Consider the following 19,458-nt stretch of genomic DNA (forward strand, 5'->3'; position numbering starts at 1 on the left):
TGGCTCCAGTGGCCTCTGGGAGATACAGCCTGATTCCGGGAGACTACCAAAGAAACCAGGAGGATTGGCAACTCTAGAGTGGTGGAAGAGCAGAATGAGCTCATTTCCAGGGTGGCTTTAGATGAGCATCTGTGCTTGCGGCTGCAGGTTTTCAGGTTTAATTTAGTACTTATTTGTATTACAGAAGCAGCCCTCCATGATCAGGCCCTCGGTCTGTTGGGCACTGAACGTGCACACAGCATGAGCCCTGAAGAGCCTACACTCTAAATAGACATGGGTGGAAGAAAGGAGAGAGCATCATCCCCATTTGACAGACAGGGAACTGGCACTGAGATGGATTAAGTGATTTACCTAAGGTCACACAGCAGGTCAGTAGCAGAGATCTGCTCAGGCCTAATTTTTAGGCTCAACCCAGACAAGGTTTTCCAACACAGCTCCCCTCTCCCCCACCCCATCCCCCAACCTTGAGTCAGCATCACCATTTCCTGCCCATTGGCTTCTCTCTCCTCCTCCTGCCAGAGCTGGCACAGGCTCCTGCCATCTGCAGCCCCTGGTGTGGTGGATGTGCTGTGCAATGACTCTGCAGCTGGCACACCCACTCTGGAGTGCAGCACAATGAGGTGCCAGCTGCCAGGGTGCACAGATGCCCCCACAGGTGCGTGGAGAAGAGCCAACCTGACCCAACCTGAGCCCAAGAGGGTCCCACTGTTTCCTCAACTGAACCTTGTAGTAGGATCCCATCAGGTTGGAGGCAGGTTGCCAGGCTCCAGAACCCAGTTCTTCTGAGTGTGCGGCCAGTGCCTTAACCTCAAGGCCATCCTTCCCAGACCAACCTATGCTGGCTTCCAAGCACTTCTCATCCCACTTCCATGGCTCTGAATCAGGATCCATTCCACTGAAGTCACTGCTGCCAGTGAGCTGGCGATCAGGCCCTGAACTGTAGATCGCTGAGGGTGCAAAACTAGATTATTGAGGGTGCTCACATGTGGAGGAACAGAACCAGAGGCCAGTGTTTGAAAACCTGGCCCTAAATGGCCAAGTCTAGAGTCTGGCAGGGGTTGACACCTCTGAGCTGTACAGAGGCGTGAGCAATGGATGAATTTTTAAGAAAGATGAATTCAGACTGGAAGAGGCTACAGGATGATCGGAGGAATGGAGAACCTACTTTATGAGAGGAGACTCAAAGAGCTTGGCTTATTTAGCCTAACCAAAAGAAGGCTGAGGGGAGATATCATTGCTCTCTATAAATACACCAGAGGGATAAACACCTGGGTGGGAGAGAAGTTATTTAAGTTAAGCACCAATGTGGACACAAGAACAAATGGCTATAAATTGTTCATCAACAAGTTTAGACTCAAAATTAGATGAAGTTCTGGAACAGAATCCCAAGGGGACCAGTGGGGGTAAAAAATCTAACTGGCTTCAAGACTGAACTTGGTAAGTTTATGGAGGAGATGGTGTGATGGGACTGCCTACAATGGCATGTGGCCCATCAGCCACTCCTAGTAGTAAAAATTCCCAATGGCTAGAGACAGGACAGTAGATGGGGAGGGCTCTGAGTTACTGTGGAGAATTCTTTCCCAGGTGTCTGGCTAGTGGGTCTTGCTCAAGGTCTAACTAATCACCATCAGGTTCAAAGTAGTGTAAACAGTGGATTCTCTGTAATGTGAAGTCTTTAAACCATGATATGAGGAGGGCAGTAACTGAGCCAGAGGTTCTGGGTCTATTTTAGGAGTGGGCAGGTGAGGTTCTATGGCCTGCATTGTGCAGGAGGTCAGACTAGATGATCAGGATGGTCCCTTCTGATCTTAGAGTCTATGAGTTCTAGGTGATCAGCCACCCCGTTTCTGGCAGGCTGGGAAGATGGTTGGAGAAAGAGAAGAGTTGAAGGGGGACAATAGAGAAAAGAGGGTGGTCAGACCATCGGGGTAGCCAGCAGAGCTCAGCCACTCAGGGGTTAAGTGGCGGGGGTAAGCCTGGTCCAGAACCGCTGCCGGGGCAGTTTTGGGGAAGGGCGGGGGGGGGGGGGGGAGAGGCAGCGCTCTCCAGACGGAAATATTGAAATGGAGCCTCCTTAATACGGTTAGGTTTTTTTCCTCTCTCTCTTTTTTAATTCTGTTGCAGTCATTATCCAGAGAGCGGATACACGGAGCCCTATGGGGAGTTCTAATGGGCCGATTCAATTTCAGCTGGATGACGCCACTTAGCCAAGGCATTAAGAGCTCCAGCTCCGGGAAGGCGAACGACAGAGGGAGCGAACAGGGGGTCGGAGCGAGCGAGCTTGTACTAAGGAGCAGCAAACCCCTCCCCTCTCACCCATTCACAAGACGAGCGCGGCGGAGAGCTGCATTCACAAATCGACAGCCGGCAGCCCCAGCCCCCCCACTGCCCAGAGCCACCCCCACCACCTACCTGACTAGCCCCCGCAGCCTTGCTCAGCTCACGCTGGCTCCCCGCACCGCCCAGCAGGCTGCAGCGGGAGGACGGGCCGGATCTGGGCAGGGAACCTGGGCGTCCGGGCTGCTCGCTGTAGCGCGGCATCTCGCTAGCCCTTAGCCGCGCACACATAGACCCCGAGCTCCAGTCAGCGCAGGGAGAGGCGGCAGGAGCGGGGCTTGCCCTGGCTCTGAGGAGGACCGAGAAGGAGTTTTCATTCAGACTTTCTCCAGCGAGAGGCGGGCCGGGAGCTTGCGGGGCTCTGGCCCCAGCTGGGAAGGTGCCGTTAGCAGCATGGACCTGCACTGGCCTCGAGGTAAGCGCGTCTCGCTCATTGCCATGCGGGCTGCCCGCGGAGACCCCCGGCTGTCTCCCTGAGCGGAGCGGAGCGGAGCAGGCTGCTGGGCGCCGGCCTGGGGGGGCTCAGCGAGCGATCTCTGGGCGCTACCTCTCCGGCTCCTCGTCGCCCTGCGGGGATGCGCCGCTGGCGCAAGGGCGCGCACTGGAGAGCTGAGCCGCGCAAAGCCTGCGGAGCCAGTGTGTGCCGGGACGCGGCGTGCACCGGTAGCGCCGCCCTGCAGGGGCTGTGGCAACTCGGCGAGGAGCAGAGGGAGAAGCCTGGTGTGTCCTCGCGGGCTGCGAGCTCCCGGCCTCGCCTCGCACACCCAGCACAGCAGCTCCCGGGCACCACGGCTGGAGGCGTGTGTTAGTCCGGCCGCTGTGTCCGAGACGCCGGGAGCGGATCACTCAGTGCCCGACAGGTCCTGGAACCTCGCCCGGTTCCCAAGCAAGCCCCGCTCTGGGAGCCAGGCTGGGCGGAGGCGCTGGCTGGAGAAGGTGCACTGCCACCAGGATAGGGTCCCCGCTCTGGGGGTGGCTGCGGGAGCTGAACCATGGGGCACCGGCCCACGGTCCCTTCCCAGGAACGCAGGGAGGGAGCCTTTGCAGGAGGCGCGGGATAGTGAAGGAGAGAAAGGAGCCCGGCACCGCCAGTCTCAATCCGGGGTAGAAGCGATCTCCTCGCCCGGCTCCTGTGAAACTCGTTCCTGGCTGCTCGGCATGTTTCCTGCGGCTGAAAGCGCCTGTGAATCATTTGCCTTTACAATCTCGCCCTATGGCCCATTATCGCACACACTTCACAGGGTTTTGGGTAGCCCGGGGCCATAAAACTGCCCGGCTTCCGGGGCTTGTCAGGCAGCGATCATCAGGCTGGGAGATAGCGTCGTCGGGCCTGGGGGAGGGAAACCTGGGGCAAAGGGTCTCATTAGCGAACCAGCGCGGCTGAATAGCAGCTGGCCCCTGCCTGTTAGCCAGGTGGTTGGTCTGGGCTCTTCACTAAGGAGCTAATGATATGAAATACACACAATACTGTAGGCAGGAGGGAAAGCAGACTCAGAACAGAGGCATGAATGGCTGTGCGCACTCAGGTTTTTAATGGGGTTATGGGTGTGTGTGTGTGTGGAAATGGGACTAGACCTGCTTAAGTCAACAGTGAAACTCTCAGGCTGCCATGGGAACTGCACTGGCACCAGGTTTGGGGAAAGTGGGTATTTCAAGGCCCAGAGGAGATACCAAGCTCCTTTGGTACAGGAAAAATCAGCTGTAAGGCGAACGTGACAGCAGCAAGCAGGCTTCAGTGGGCTGTGGGCCTCCTGGACAAGGGAGTGGGAGTGCTGTCCTTCAAAGCCATGGCCTTGCCCCCCCCCTTCTGCCTCCCCTTTTCCTCTGCCAGGGAAGGGCTGAACTAGAAGGCAGGCAATGGAGTTGGGGTGGGGGATGGGGTGGTGCCAGACAAGACCCAGGTGTTCTGGAGTGCAAGAGGGGGTTGGAGAAGAAAACTGGCAATTTAAATGATGACACCAATGAACAAATATTTTTGATGGAAAAAGTGATTTTTTTTTTCATGCTCTGAAAAGTTTAGGCCTTCGGCACGCGTGCTATAGGTTGCCTACCCCTAGCTTAGACACTCTCATGAAGAATACTATACAAACTCCTGAGAGAGAGAGAGAGAGAGAGGTATGAGGCTAGATCGATCTATCTATCTATCTAATGTATATGGGGTGGACAGACAGACAGGGCTAGACATACATGCGCACACACATAAAAGAATGGGTATGGGGATAAACAGACAGACCAAGGAGCTTGTACAGGGATAGACAGACATACAGAGAGAGAGAGGTGTTATGGGGATATATAGACACACAGATAGAGAGATGTGTATGGGGTAGACAAATAGACAGACAAAGAGAGCTAGGTAGAGCTCATAAATAGGTGCATGGATTTTGCTCATATTTTCCCATATAATTCACCTTTGGGTTGAGACCCAGACTGGAAAAGTTCAGCTGACAATAACCCCTCCCTACAGCTATGAGGAATTTGTTATGGCAGTGGGTTTGCAACTTCAACCATGGGCCAAATCCCTAGCTGGGCTGAACTCCTGCAGCTGCCTCTGAACCTGCCGGGAGTTGCAAGTCCCCAGCCCTTTGCAGGACATGGCCCCATAACACTAGCACAGATAGTCTTATAGGACCAGACAGATGCTGGAACTAGGAGGCCTGATGTTGTTTCCATCATATCTAGGGTTTAGAGTTTGGTTCAATGGCTCTCAGCACCCCCACTATACAAATTGTTCCAGTACCCTTGGATCCAGAGGAAAGCAAGCCCCAGTAGGGTGATCAGACAGCAAATGTGAAAAATTGGGACGGGGGTGGGGGGTAATAGGAGCCTATATAAGAAAAAGACCCCAAAATCAAGACCATCCCTATAGAATTGGGACATCTGGTCACCCTAAGCCCCAGTGGCTTCTAAATACACAGTATTGGGATCACCTCCTCAGCTGGTGTGAATCAGTGCAGCTCCACTGAATTCAGCTGAGCTCTGCCGATTCACCCCAGCGGAGGATCTGGCCTGTGAATCTTTCGCCACACTGATCTGTGGTGGCATGGGTATGGCTTGGTAGATACATCAATAGACAGAAGTGCGTGTGTATGCGTCTCAAGCTCACCCCACCCTGGTAAATTTCCCAGCTCCTGTTGCTGCTGCTGCTCCCTGCTGAATGGGCTGTTCTCTTGATCTGAAACAGGCTGTAGTAGTTTTTTTTCTCTCAGTGGCTGCCAGTTCCCTGCCTATTCATCCCTGACTTTTTTCCTTTACCTTCGCCTGCAGTATCTATTTCAGTCCATCCTGCCGGCTGGATTGGATTCATCACATCCGGAATGGCAAACAATTTATTGTCATTCAATCCATTTTTATCCTGTTGGGCATCGGGAGCCCTGCTGGGTCCTAGTGCCCATTCTGTCCAGAATCGTATTTTCTGAGCCCAGCCTCCAGCAAGCCTTGAATCACATCCACTGGGTTTGGCATTATAGCTACTGAATGCTAGATTCTAACAGGTCTAGAATCAACTCCACTGAGCCCCAGTGACCAGGTAGGTCTGGAAGTGCACTGTAGTCACTGGGTCCTAGCAAACACTGGGTCTGAAATCCTCTCTGCTGAGGCTTCTGCCCAGGGATCTGGAATCCTCTCCAATGTGTCTGAGTATCCTGAATCCTACCTGCCAGATCCCAGTCCCCAGCAGGTCCTGAAACCTGCTGGATCCTTGATCTCGCTGGTTCCTGAATTCTATCATCTGAGTACAAAGTCCTGTCCACAAGATCCTAGTGCCCACTGGGTCCCAGAACCTAGCCATTAGGCCCCAGTGTCCAAGCCCTGCAGGTCCCATTGCCTTCCAAGTCCCTTATCGTAGTCCTGCTGATCCCAGTGCTGTCCAGTTTCCATGTCCTTTCCTGTGGGTTATAGTAACTTCCAAGTTCTGTGTCCTAGCACCCAGTCATACAGCCCTCAAAACTGCTGGGTTCTACTGTCATCTCAACCCTCACATCCTACCTTTTGGGTCTTGGTTCCAAACTCTATGCTCTCTGGGTCCTGTTTCTCTCCAGCTAGCTCATGCTACCTGCATGGGATCTAGTGTCCCATGGGACCCATATCCTACCCTCTGGTGCCTTTCTAGATCCTGAGTGTGATCCACTGGGCCAGGCCCTATACTGACACACAGCCATGGAATTAGCAGCAGTACTGCTCACATGCCCTGGACAAAGTCATAGAATCATAGAAGGTCATAGAAGATTAAGATTGGAAGAGACATCAGAAAACCATCTAGTCCAACCCCCTGCTCAAAGCAGGACCAACCCCAAGTAAATCATCCTAGCCAGGGCTACGTCAAGCCAGGCCTTAAAAACCACTAAGAAAGGAGATTCCACCACCTCCCTAGGTAACACATTCCAGTGCTTCACCACTCTCTGAGTGAAATAGTTTTTCCTAATATCCAACCTAGACCTCCCCCAGTGCAACTTGAGACCATTGTCCCTTGTCCTGTCATCTGCCACCACTGAGAACAGCCTAACTCCATCCTCTTTGGAGCCCCCTTTCAGATAGTTGAAGGCTGTTATCAAATTCCCCCCCCCTTTCTTTTCTGCAGACTAAATAACCTCAGTTCCCTCAGCATCTCCTCATAAGTCAAGCGCCCCAGCCCCCTAATAATTTTTGTTGCCCTCTGCTGGAGTCTCTCCAATTTGTCCACATCCTTTCTGTAGTGGGGGGCCCAAAACTGGACACAGTACTTTAGATGTGGCCTCACCAGTGCTGAAGATAGGGGAATAATCACTTCCCTCAATCTGCTGGCAATGCTCCTACTAATGCAGCCCAATATGACGTTCACCTTCTTGGCAACAAGGGCACATTGCTGACTCATATCCAGCTTCTCATCCACTGTAATCTCCAGGTCCTTTTCTGCAGAACTACCACTTAGCCAGTTGGTCCCCAGCCTGTAGCGGTGCATGGGATTCTTCCATCCTAAGTTCAGTCCCCTCTCATTCAGCCTGTCCTCCAGGCTCTTATGTTCTCCAAATTCATTCTCCAAGTTCACTCTTTGTGATCCTACATACTGTATTACCAGTTCAACTGGTTGTTCATAATCCGTGGTCTCAAGGACTGTAGCTGTCCAGCCTACACATTAATGGTGCAGCATAGAAGTCCTATGAGCCCATGTGCCTTCTCTACCCAGCTTTCTCTAGACATCCAAGCCTACCTTGGGTTCCTTAGGGCCAGCTGTTTGCTCCCATCTACTGGGTTGGGTGTCGCACAGAAACCCCCTTGAATTAGCCATCCCAATGGCTCAGCATCATTGTGCTTCACTAGCTCAGACTGCTATTTACACCTAATGACTCTGTACCCTTCTGAACCCATTCAGTCAATAATGTACACTTCTGTGGAGAACCTCATTCAGACTGTCCATTACACAGTGGACATGGTGAGCACATCTCGTTAGTCTGGTGCATTTCATGGCCATTCTGTATTCATCCTGACATTTGCTGGATCTTATTGCCCTTCCCCCCACTTAACCCCTCCCTCTTAAATTAGTTTCTTCTGGTCTTATTCCTGGCTGCCCATCTGACTAGGGACCACCTGTCTGAGAAAACCCCACATTTACTGTCAGTGCTACCTGGTCTGGCTCATTAGCCAGAACAGCTCCCCCTTTCTCCCCCCCCCATCCTCCTCCGGTGGGATGATGGCTAGAGAGAAGGCATTATAAAGATACTGAAACCACTTGTCCAACGCTTATTAAGAAATGTTGAAAATCCACTGTTGGGCAAAGGCAGTCCTGGCGCATCTTTGAAGTCTCTTTAAGCAGCTGATCCTTATCCCTTCCTCCCACAAAGCAGACTAGATATTTTAGCAGCACAATACAATACAATGAAATCAGATTGGTTGCCTTTTCTTTCCTTCTGGAGACTAGGGACAGGACAGATCTCACTTTAACAATCAAAGTAAGTTGCCTTGCTCCTGTCTGTTCTTTCAAGGTCAGCCTAGCTAATGAAAATCAATCTTCTCTCCATTTTGTGTACTGCATGGGTAGTATTTTACCCACAGTTCCTGGCCTACAGGCAAGTCTCCTCTGCCATCATCAGACTGGTTTTCTGAATATGTCTAAAGCCAGTGAAGAGGGTCAGTATTTAAATAGCTTCCTTCTGCAGAACTGTGGGCTGTGAAAACATCCATGCAGCATATGGTTGCCTGTAGAACTTGCAAGATGAGGACAGATTGTCATAAGAAAGCCAGAAAATACTACACAGCAACCCAGCTGTCAATGGAAAATACATATTGTTGATAGGTACCACCAATAGGTACAGTAAAAGATCATGACTTAAAATGATTTGCAACCCAGGCTGGTGTTGTTTTCAGTGTACAACACAAAACAATTAACTTTCCCTCCTTACGTGTTGTTGGGTCACTTCCTGTACCCCAATTTGCACAGCAGCACTATAAGAACTATCTAGTTTTGGTTTTCCCTGCCATGAGGCTGTAACTAGAATCCATAGGCACACAAATCCTGTTCACATTTTTCTTCCTCCTCCCCAAGGACTGCCAATATTCTATGGTCACAGGTGTCTCGCTCAGGTTATTGTTCTTCCTACAGGCCATACCCAGGTCCAGAAATGCTGTCATCATGAGAGAGCATCAATCCCTGAAGCTGAGTCAGATGGCAAATACCTTCCACCCATGGATCTTCCCCTGAATATTGGTCTCACCTTGAGGCTCCCTTAAACAGCATGGTTGGAGGCCATTCCCATCCCTGCGACCACTTGGCATAAAGCCAGAATGTGTTTCCAGTGCTGCAGTGAGAATCAGGAAGTACTGCTTTCTGAAAACAAAATCCTGGCAGCCTCTATGCAGGTAGCATATCCTCTAACAAACCCCGATGGCCTGGAGCAGATCTGGTTAGCATGAACATTTTGTCACTATTGGAAAAAAAATGCTTTTCTCTGAGTGCTCATGAAGGAGGTAAGCATGATCTTTATGTGTCATGGAGTATGAATGGAAATGCTCTGAAGACTCCAGCAAAAACCAATGGGAAACTAAGTCTGATTCAAAGACATCAGAGATTTAGATGTTGGCTCATCTTGTTCATCCCCTGACCAGTGCAGGGATTGATCCATAAAGTATATGTTCAGCATTTTGTGCAAGAGAGGGAAGGGTGGGGTGGGGTGGAAACCACAGGACAGATCATCATTCTCTTCCCAGCTGTGTCCCAGGCTCTCTGTGTAGCTTGGAGAAGTCACTTCACATCTCTGGGCCTCCGTTGCCACCTCTCTAAAACAAGGACAATACTTCCCTATATTGGAGGTGTGGGACTTAACTTCTCAGTATTTGTGAAGTGCTTTGAGATCTGCTGCTGGGAGGCACTAGCAAAGATCAAAGTATTACTTTTTGCTTGAGTGACCCTGTGACAGGGCAATAGATCTCACCATTGAGAAATGTTTATTAGCTGACTAAGTCTTCCTGTCCTCATACTCGCTCCAGTCCTCCCAGTTATGCCCAGTGGAATAATTCCTCTCCCTCTCTGGTGTTTATGTTCCTGTGGTAGCTTGTCTGTGGCTTTCCCATCACCCTTTGCTTCCTGGTTTGTTTCAATGCTGGGGTTACGGTTGTAATTCAGGTGTCTTTTCTCTCTCTCCTGCTCTCTCTCTCTCCCCTAGGATTTTCCGATGTGCCCTGATGCTGCAAGCCCTTGTTGCTCTCATCCAGCGTGGCTGAACTCAACAGTGACGAGACAATGGATCTGCCTGCTGAGGACTTCCAACAAGTTCTCTCCATTGACCAGATCTGCTCCATCCGTGCCAGTAATGACTATGTGGAGAGACCTGCCATCTCCTTCAAGCAAGCTCAGTCCAACCCATCCCTCTCACAGCAGGCCCACAAGCAAGAGTGGTCTCAGGACTGCCTGGTGTCTTCCACCTTCCAGGATCTGCACCGCAGCCATAGCCACCACCACCAGATGTCGGCCTTGCAGCAGCACCTGAGTCATTCCAGCACTGCCAGCTCTGTGTCTCACAGCACCACCACCTCGGACCAGCGGCTGCTGAGTGGGGTCACGCCCTCACATTCTGGGCACTCCCTCATCCGGACGCAGCCCAGAGCAGGCGACCTGAAGCCTGAGGAACCACTGAAAGGTGTGGTGGAGAAGGCCACCCTCCACTCTGGACACCTCTTCATCTGCGAGGAGTGTGGGCGTTGCAAGTGTGCCCGCTGCACAGCCGCTCGCAGCTTGCCCTCCTGCTGGGTCTGCAACCAGCGCTGCCTCTGCTCCCCAGAGAGTCTCATCGACTATGGGACTTGCCTGTGCTGTGTCAAGGGTCTCTTCTACCATTGCTCCACTGACGATGAGGACACCTGTGCCGATGACCCCTGCTCCTGCGGCTCGGGGTCCTGCTGCGCCCGCTGGGCTGCTATGAGCTTCCTCTCTCTCCTCATGCCCTGCCTCTGCTGCTACTTCCCTACCCTGGGGTGCCTCAAACTTTGCCAGCAGGGCTACGATAGTCTGAAACGTCCTGGCTGCCGCTGCCAGAACCACACCAACACAGTCTGCAGGAAGATCTCCTCCTCCAGTGGCACGCCTTTCCCTAAGACTCTGGATAAGCCGGTATGACCTTCCCAGGGAGCGGAATTGGCTATTCTTCTCCTTCACCTCCCTTCGCTGCATACCCGCTTTGGGCACAAAGCAAACAGATGAACAATCTGCCAGTCACCAAGCCCCACAAAGGGAGTGTGAAGCACGTTCTTGAGACAAAGGAATCGTGCTTTTGTGCCCAAGCCAAACATGACGGGGTTTGCACATTTTGGCAAAGGACTAGGACAGAGGGAATCAGATGCTGACAATGCACTAGTGATCAACAGGGAGCTTTCAACATGGGAACTGGCTCAGGACTCTGTGACCTCAGAATGCCTTAGGAGCTGTTTTTCTGTGGTGGGTTTCAAAAGGGTGACATGTCCAAGCACTAGAATCCTCTGGGGACCAGACCACAGAACCCCCCACGTCTCTTTCATCCATTTTCTCTCTGCAGCTTTCCTAAGTGGCACCTCCCACAGGCTTTTCCTCAGTTTTCTTTGCTGTTGTGCTATAGGCCATTCCCTGCAAAGGGAGACGAGCCACTGCAATGTACCAACCAATGGCAACACCTTACTCCCCTTAGCAGATCAAGAGATAAAGCTTTCAATAATTTCAAGGTAAAAAGGAAAATAAGTGAGCCCAAATATCCAGTTTTTAGGGGCTCACTGGTCAGTGGAAATAGGACAGAGGGGGAGGTTTAGGTTGGATATTAGGAAAAACTTTTTCACTAGTAGGGTGGTGAAGAACTGGAATGGGTTACCTAGGGAGGTAGTGGAATCTCCTTCCTTAGAGGTTTTTAAGGTCAGGCTTGACAAAGCCCTGGCTGGGATGATTTAGTTGGGTTTGGTCCTGCTTTGAGCAGGGGGTTGGACTAGATGACCTCCTGAGGTCCCTTCCAACCCTGAGATTCTATGATTCTATGATTCTATGACATGGATAGATTAAGGATCATGCTGGCATGGAAAGGGTGTGAAAGGGTGATGTGTACAGAAAGGAGTCCCACTTCCACTTTTGTACATCAGTGGGTCTTCAGCAAGGGGAAATCACTGTAGTAATTGGTATTTCAAAGTAGATTTGGCTAAGAACATGAAGCAGGTTAAATCCCAGGCTGAGGCACAGGGGGACTGGATACCCTGAGGGAGTGGTAAAGGTCTGATTGCAGAGCCTTACAACATGTAAGGTGTCACTGTGACTCTAGCCCAGGTTGGTGGTGACTGACAGGTGACACCATCTGTTTAGTGGTGACTTGGTGGTTTCTGTCCATCCATTGGTGGTAAGCCTCTACCACAAGTGATACTCCTGTTGGCAGGCTCAGTGTAGAGGCCAAGAACTGGGTGGGCCATGGAACCTGGCCTTCCTTCTTACCTCTGGATGTCAGAGAGAGGTATATGAGTAGGTCAATGTGTAGGAAGCTTGCCCTTCTGCCCTGCCCAGTAGATCAACAGAGTCCTTCAGTCTCTGGGGCTGCCAATCTGGTACCTTTCACCAGCACTGAATTCACTTTAATAAAAGAAAAGGAAAGCTGAACCTTAAAAACAATTAAGAACCCCAACTTCTCTCCTTGTGCTGATGCTGTAAAAATGATCACATCCTTGCCTGGCCCTGAAAATGGTGCTTAGCTGAGGCTCCAGCTTTGGGCTGGTGGGAAAAGGGAGATCTGTGGGTTAGAAAGCAGAATGGGATGGGTAATGCATGAAGCCAGCCTTCCCTTCCCAGCCAAAGCGCCTCAGCGTCCTCACTCATCTCCACATGTTATAGAGAAAGCTACACAAAAGCAGATTGGCTGCACAGCTATGCATCCTATAGGCAAGCCTGATGTTGACACAGGTGTTCTGAGACAGGAGACACCTTCTGCAAACTAGAGATGGGTCTGAACCAAATCCAGAGGTCTGGAAATCTTCAGACTATGGGGAGGTTTGGATCTGAGTGATGGTTCATGGTCAACACCTATAATAAGCCAAATCAAACCCCTGTATCTGAATGTTCCTGGTCCTTGAGGAAGTTCAGATCCAGATTGTAATCTGAAATTTCCAGCTCACTCATCTCTGCTGTAAAAACACGGTGCCAAACTCTCAGTTACAACCCTAATGACTTCAGAAACTTGGCCTGTGGAATGAAAGCCAGGTTGACCCTTGAGTGCTATATCCCACCATCACATCCATCCTCGGAGGTGTGTGTGTGTGTGTGTGTGTGTGTGTGTGTGGAAGAAGGCATAATAACCTTCCTGTTCCATTGGAGTAAAGGTTCAGGAGGGCTACAGGATGTGCAAGAGCTGGAGAAATCCCTCAACTGTCTCAAATTTTCCTCCAAGGCACTCCAATGTTTAGGGCACAGACATTGCACACACCTATCCACTGACTCCTCCTCTTCGTTTAGAATTACTTTGATATATTTTTGTATATATAAGTATAATGTTACGATGGCTAGGACTATTATAATAATATTCATGATATTGCTGTGAATGGTGCCATATGCAAGGTTTGGCTTCCTGGTACATTTACAAACTCCAAAGGAATATCTCAATTTTGTTATGCTAATCCTAGATCTTGGTTTATAGGTAATCTGGGGTATTTTATAGGCTCTCCTAACAGGGCTCTGTTCTGAGTGGGCTGGTGAATGGGAAGGGTGGGTATAGAAGACAGGAGAAGTCAGGAGTTCTATCCCTAGATGAAAGTTTGCTCATTGGTGAGGGTCCTCCCTTCCAGACAAGTCCAGAACCATGTTGTGGGAGTTTGCTTGTCCCCTTCGCAGCTGGGAAATGCATTTATACAAGCTGTGGCATCCATATGACACACACACACAGTAACTCACTTACAGTGAAATTCAACTTACAGCGAAGAAGGAGGAGAGTCATGAATTGTTTTAATGCTTCAGAATGTGCAATTCCAAGGATAACAACACTATTCAGAGTGATCTCTGAAAAACACCAGGTCTTCCCTGTGAGAGTTCCACTAGAGGTGTGTGGATCTGTGTGTGTATAGATGATTAGTCCACATCTCTGTTCCATAAATTATATAATGTATTGCAAACATATATTTATTTATATGATAATAATTGGTCAGATTTATAATTCTAATTTCTGCTGTCAGATAAAGAGTTAGGTACAGAAACATGTCTATTGGAGGGACTTCCATAATGAGACACACCTTACTTCTTCGCTTGCACCATTCACTTGTCACTAGAGTTAGTCAAACATTTACTGTCATAAGAATTTTTTTTAATGGAAAATGACTTCTTCCACAAAATGAGAATTTTTAAGTAAAACGCCCCTTTTCATGGAAAAATGTTCTGTTTTGTTATTTTAATAAGAACCCAAAATATTTAGAAAAGATTTATTTGATGAAAACTCAGTGTAATTTTTCATTGGGGGAAAAAAGAAACATCCCTCCCTCACCTCCCTGATCAGCTTGGCTTTTCATGGTTTCCTTTAAAGGGGTGGGCATGTCCATTCAGTCAATGCCTTTCTTCCTTCAAGGTCTATCTTTTCCTCTCACTTGCTCATGGAATGACTTGATAATGGGTGTGACTTTTTGAATGTTTCCATGGAGAAGAATCATGATGTCATGAAAACACAATGGTGAACTAATCAGAGTGCTGGAGAAGTTGCCTGGTGAGAGGAAGGGCCTGATCTTCCAGTCCCTGTGCAGGCAACATGCCTATGGAGTATGAGTCTATGGGCATTATGCTTCTGTTATTCCACCACAGATACCTCCAATAATTGTCAGAAGATTAGTGGTAGGTCATGGTGATTTCTGTTTACTTGTTCTTTCTTCTGTGCCAGTGTGAATGTTCCCGTTCTAAGAGCACATTGTGCCATATCATGGGTGTTATGGATCAGGAAAGCTGGCCTATTTTGTAATATTTTAGAAATATTTTGTAATTTGTCAATTTTTTAGCAATACATTCTGTAAAATATGGAACACTTGAGTGGAAACCAGAGATTGGACTGAGTCACAAAACATCAGAACTAGGTTCAGAATCTGAGTTGTACCCCCCTTCAAAGTTCAGATTTATTTGGATCCAGGGGCTTAGTTGGGACTCACCTCATCTCTATTGAAAACTATCAATTTCCTCTTCCAGGGGAGGGGCAGCAGGAGAATCTACTTATTACACACGGACAGAAAACACCAGGCCAGGATTTACCAAAATCTGTCTGAAGGTGAACAACGTGAGCTAATTGGTTAATTAATAACAAGTAGCCCATCTTCAAACTGGGTCTCCCTGTGAGTGTCCCAAGATCTCGAGCTTGGTAGAGCTTTCTTCTTTTCTGTCAAAACATGCAGTTTACCATCAGATATGGATCTAGTGCCTGCTGGGACCACCGCAAAGTGGGAGGGATGAGATCGGCTCCAAATGTGTGCAGCAGGTTGTTCTAGTGTTTAATGTTTGATTTACCTCAATGTCCAAATGTAAGTTACAGTTGACCTGTGACAGAGAGTAAGAGCTTTGACTGGGATTCCCCAGATCTCTCTGTGCACCTGGGATTTTACTGTGGCTTATTCCCAGAGTTTGAATGTTAGACAGCTCCATATATGAAAAGCTATGCTCAGTTCATGTGGTGTTCTGCATCTGATCTCATTCAGAAAATAAAAGCTGGATGGGGTAAGTTTTCCAGCTGAAATTAGAATAGGCAAAGTGCATTACAGCGTACTTAGATGGGGGAAAAGGAATTTATGTCAAAGGACCCTGTAGGGCTCCAAGCTGCTGAAAGGGGGAGATGCAGGGGTCTGAGCTGCCTCCCTGTCTGGTCTCTGTTGGAGCAGAGAAAGGAAAGGAATCTGCTGTGGCTTCTTGCCTCCCCATCTGATTCCACTGCTAGAAAGGGAGACAGAGCTGGCCTGTGAGTTGCAAAACTTGCATGAGACAAAAGGGCCCCAAAAGAGCCAGGCCTTTAATAGCCTCTTGCTTTGCTTATGCTACTCTTTATATGAGTTCCAAACACCACTTGGAAGTTCGCACCTTGCAGCTCTCCTCTCTTTTTCACAGGAAGGCGAGGTGCTGCCCACCTCCCACACTCTTGCACTGGCCAGAAGGGGGCACTGCAGAGTGATGTGAAGTGCCCCCTCCTGCGACAGCACTATGAGGGCAGGCTAAGAGACAAAGAACCACATCCCTGTCCCCACCACACCCAGCACCTGAAACACCTTTAGTCTCATTCCAGAAGCATGACCCCTTTGAACAGAATATCTCCAAGGGGTTTCTAGCTGATGGCTAGTCTCAGATTCACTCACTCCCCACCCTTAGCCCTAAGCCCACTGGCCTGACCTCTTTCTATCCCCACTTGTGGCCAAAAGCACAAAAGAGCAATTTCAGAACAACTGCATTAGCGCAATAAACCCCACTGAGTTTGCATGGTGAGACTGGTCTGAGGATAAGCAGATGGCACATTTATAATTTTCCCCACTCCCCAGCACACACTTTGTTACTGATCTCTCTAGCTGCCGCTTGCAACTGTTGTGTTTCCAGTCTGACAGAGCCTGCAGAAGCCAGGGGAGCGCCACACCTGGGAAAAGGGAGAGTGGACATGCTTAACATCCCATTCCAGGTGGTCAAGCAAATCTAGTTCAGGATCTTCTTCTGCATGAAGTATCCACAGTCCATTTCTGCTGGGTGCTCACATGCAGTTGTAATACAGTACCCAGCCTCCATTCTAGGTGGGCAAAGCAATACTACTTAGCATCCACCGCCTTATTCCAATCCGCTTAGGGGTTCGGTGTGAGACACTAGACACTAATGCAGAGCTCATTAGCAAATGCTTTCTGTCACTGATAACCTGTAATCAAACCCAGCCTGCATTTCTGGGCCCACCTGAAATGGATTCTTTGTTCCACCCCTTACAAGCTACTTCAGAAGATGCCCAAAGGGCACATGTCTAGAAAGACGATGATAGGAAACGGTGCCAAAGATCTTTCATTTTTGTGTGGAGTGCGGTCAGGAAAGACTTCGGATAGATGGGAGCCAAGTCGAACTAAGTCTCTTTCTATCAGTCCCTTGCAGGAAACCTTTCACAATGCAGACCATTGAATGTATCAGTGCTGACCAAAAGGGAATCAAGTTTTGCACATGATGCAACTGGGTTTGGAGAAAAAGGGCCAGGCCCCACTGCTACTGAAGTCAGCAGTGAGACATGCACCAACTTCAAGGGGAGCAGGATGGAATCTGTCAACAGCAAACTCAGGGATTTGTGGTGAATGCAGCTTATGTTGCCCGCCTAGCATCAGGGCATAGTTCCTATGCACACTGAAGACCTAGGCTGTGCTAACCCCAACCTCAAGGGATGAGCATTGTTATTTGTGGATGCGGCCCATTCAGTTCCCCCACACTACTGCGCCAGTCCCCCCTCTTGTCTTTCCCCAACTCCCAGCCTTTGTTCAAAGGCTCTCTCACACATTCTGCTGCCTCCTCATACCCCAGATGTCTGTAGCATAAACTCCTTCGAAGACTCATTCCCTCTTGACTTCAAAGGAAAGCCCAGTACCAAGGACTGAAGCATCTAACTCTCTGTTTATCTGGTACAAAAGATACTGTACAGTGTATAAAGAGAGCCCCTCCCCCAATTGTCATATTGAGATTGTTTTGCCTTTCTAGACAGTATAATACCTGGCCATAACCCTGTTACTGTTTTTTGACAATACTCTTGTACCAGTTATGAAAAAATAAAGTATTTATTTGAAAAGTTTATTTTAAAGATAAAAAAACTACCTATTTATTTTAAAGCACCCTCTTCCGTTTGGTTTTCTTCTCTTGCAAGCTAATAACTGTTACTGAACCACTGCTGAAATAAAAGAAGTAATTTTATGGGTGGCTTTCCAGGCCACTGAAAGCAACTATTCAATAAAATATATATATTAATTTTGAAACCTCTATTGTTCTTGTCCCAGGGGGAGGGGTGGGGAGAGGCAGGGCATGGGCATGACTCAGTCTGCTGCTGCCTTGGCAAAGGACAAGCTGGTACGCTAGTGGTAGGTCTACATGGCACACTAAGCCCGGGTCTGTGGGACCCAGGCTTGTGTACTCGAGTTTCCAAGCCCACATTTGAGTGTCCACAGTGCAATGGAAACCCAGGCTTCACACCTGTATGCAGACCTGAGCCTGAACTTCTGCTACGGTGGCTGTGCACTATCGTATGCTGCACTGACTGTTGGAGTTCATGCTGGCATTATCAGGGAGCTGGCACTGATAGGGCGTCGGTGTTTGGGGGGGTTTAAGCTATTTTATAACCTCAAATGGTATATAACAGTTTAAAAGAAACACTGACAATCACATGCCTAAAGGCTTCAACTTATCTGAGTCCCTGTGGGCTGCATAAATGCTCCAGGCAGATTTTGTTTCTGCAACCTTACGGCACAGTGGATACCACAGTGACTAGATACCATGGTGATTGGATGCAGACATGCCAAACCCACACAAAAATAAAGCAGAGATTGGGCTTGTTTTTGGCTTAATTAGCTTGTGAGTTGCTTGTTGGCTAGTTCTTGGTTTGTAGCTTGTTGCTTCTTTTTTTTTTATCAGGTCCTGGCAAGCAGGGGCAAGGGCGGGAGAGAGTCAGGGGTGCACAGCGGGCCCACCACAGTCCCAGACTGCACACCGGGGGGATCTAGTCACATAGAGTGTTGAGGTTATAGATTCATAGACTTTAAGGTCAGAAGGGACCATTATGATCATCTAGTCTGACCTCCTGCACAAAGCAGGCCACAGAATCTTACCCATCCACTTCTATAACAAACCCCTAACCTATGTCTGAGTTATTGAAGTCTTCAAATTGTGGTTTGCAAAGCTGCAGAGAATCCTCCAGCAAGTGACCCATGCCCCATGCTGCAGAGGAAGGCGAAAACCCTCCAGGGCCTCTGCCAATCTGCCCCGGAGGAAAATTCCTTCCAGACCCCAAATATGGTGATCAGTTAAACCCTGAGCATGTGGGCAAGACTCACCTGCCAGCATCCAGGAAAGAATTTTCTGCAGTAACTCAGATCCCACCCCATCTAACATCCCATCACAGACCACTGGGCATACTTACCTGCTGATAATCAAAGATCAATTGCCAAAATTAATTGTCAAAATTAGGCTATCCCATCATACCATACCTTCCATAAACTTATCAAGCTTAGTCTTAAAGCCAGATATGTCTTTTGCCCCCACTACTCCCCTTGGAAGGCTGTTCCAGAACTTCACTCCTCTAGTGGTTAGAAACCTTCGTCTAATTTCAAGTCTAAACTTCTTAGTGTCCAGTTTATACCCATTTGTTCTTGTGTCCACATTGGTACTAAGCTTAAATAATTCCTTTCCCTCCCTAATATTAATCCCTCTGATATATTTATAAAGAGCAATCATATCCCCCCTCAACCTTCTTTTGGTTAGGCTAAACAAGCCAAGCTCTTTGAGTCTCCTTTCATAAGACAGGTTTTTCATTCCTCGGATCATCCTAGTAGCCCGTCTCTGAACCTGTTCCGGTTTGAATTCATCCTTCTTAAACATGGGAGACTAGAACTGCACACAGTATTCCAGATGAGGTCTCACCAGTGCCTTATATAACGGTACTAACACCTCCTTATCTTTGCTGGAAATACCTTGCCTGA

At 48.9% G+C, this 19,458-nt stretch overlaps 1 protein-coding gene across 3 annotated transcripts; it reads left to right on the forward strand.

The window, feature by feature from the left end:
* Window positions 1-341: 341 nt before the first annotated feature.
* On the forward strand, window positions 342-17,732 carry SPRY3 (sprouty RTK signaling antagonist 3). 3 transcript variants are annotated; one of them, XM_045030542.1, is made up of 3 exons: window positions 342-368; window positions 2,125-2,752; window positions 9,972-11,674. In XM_045030542.1, the coding sequence occupies exon 3, from the start codon at window positions 10,049-10,051 to the stop codon at window positions 10,919-10,921; it is 873 nt and encodes a 290-aa protein (XP_044886477.1). In that variant the 5' UTR covers window positions 342-368; window positions 2,125-2,752; window positions 9,972-10,048; the 3' UTR covers window positions 10,922-11,674. The 3 variants fall into 3 exon arrangements, 2 of the variants coding, with proteins under 2 accessions (XP_044886477.1, XP_044886478.1); XM_045030543.1 differs by lacking the exons at window positions 342-368; window positions 2,125-2,752 and adding an exon at window positions 2,947-3,273; XR_006582238.1 differs by lacking the exons at window positions 342-368; window positions 2,125-2,752; window positions 9,972-11,674 and adding exons at window positions 11,815-14,617; window positions 14,963-17,732.
* Window positions 17,733-19,458: the final 1,726 nt, after the last annotated feature.

The sequence above is a fragment of the Mauremys mutica genome, chromosome 9, assembly GCF_020497125.1.
Source record: "Mauremys mutica isolate MM-2020 ecotype Southern chromosome 9, ASM2049712v1, whole genome shotgun sequence".
NCBI lineage: Eukaryota > Metazoa > Chordata > Testudines > Geoemydidae > Mauremys > Mauremys mutica.

Bases quoted from the DNA above. Each gene is read 5' to 3' on its own strand.
- SPRY3 (XM_045030542.1), top strand. From the start codon at position 10,049: ATGGATCTGCCTGCTGAGGACTTCCAACAAGTTCTCTCCATTGACCAG.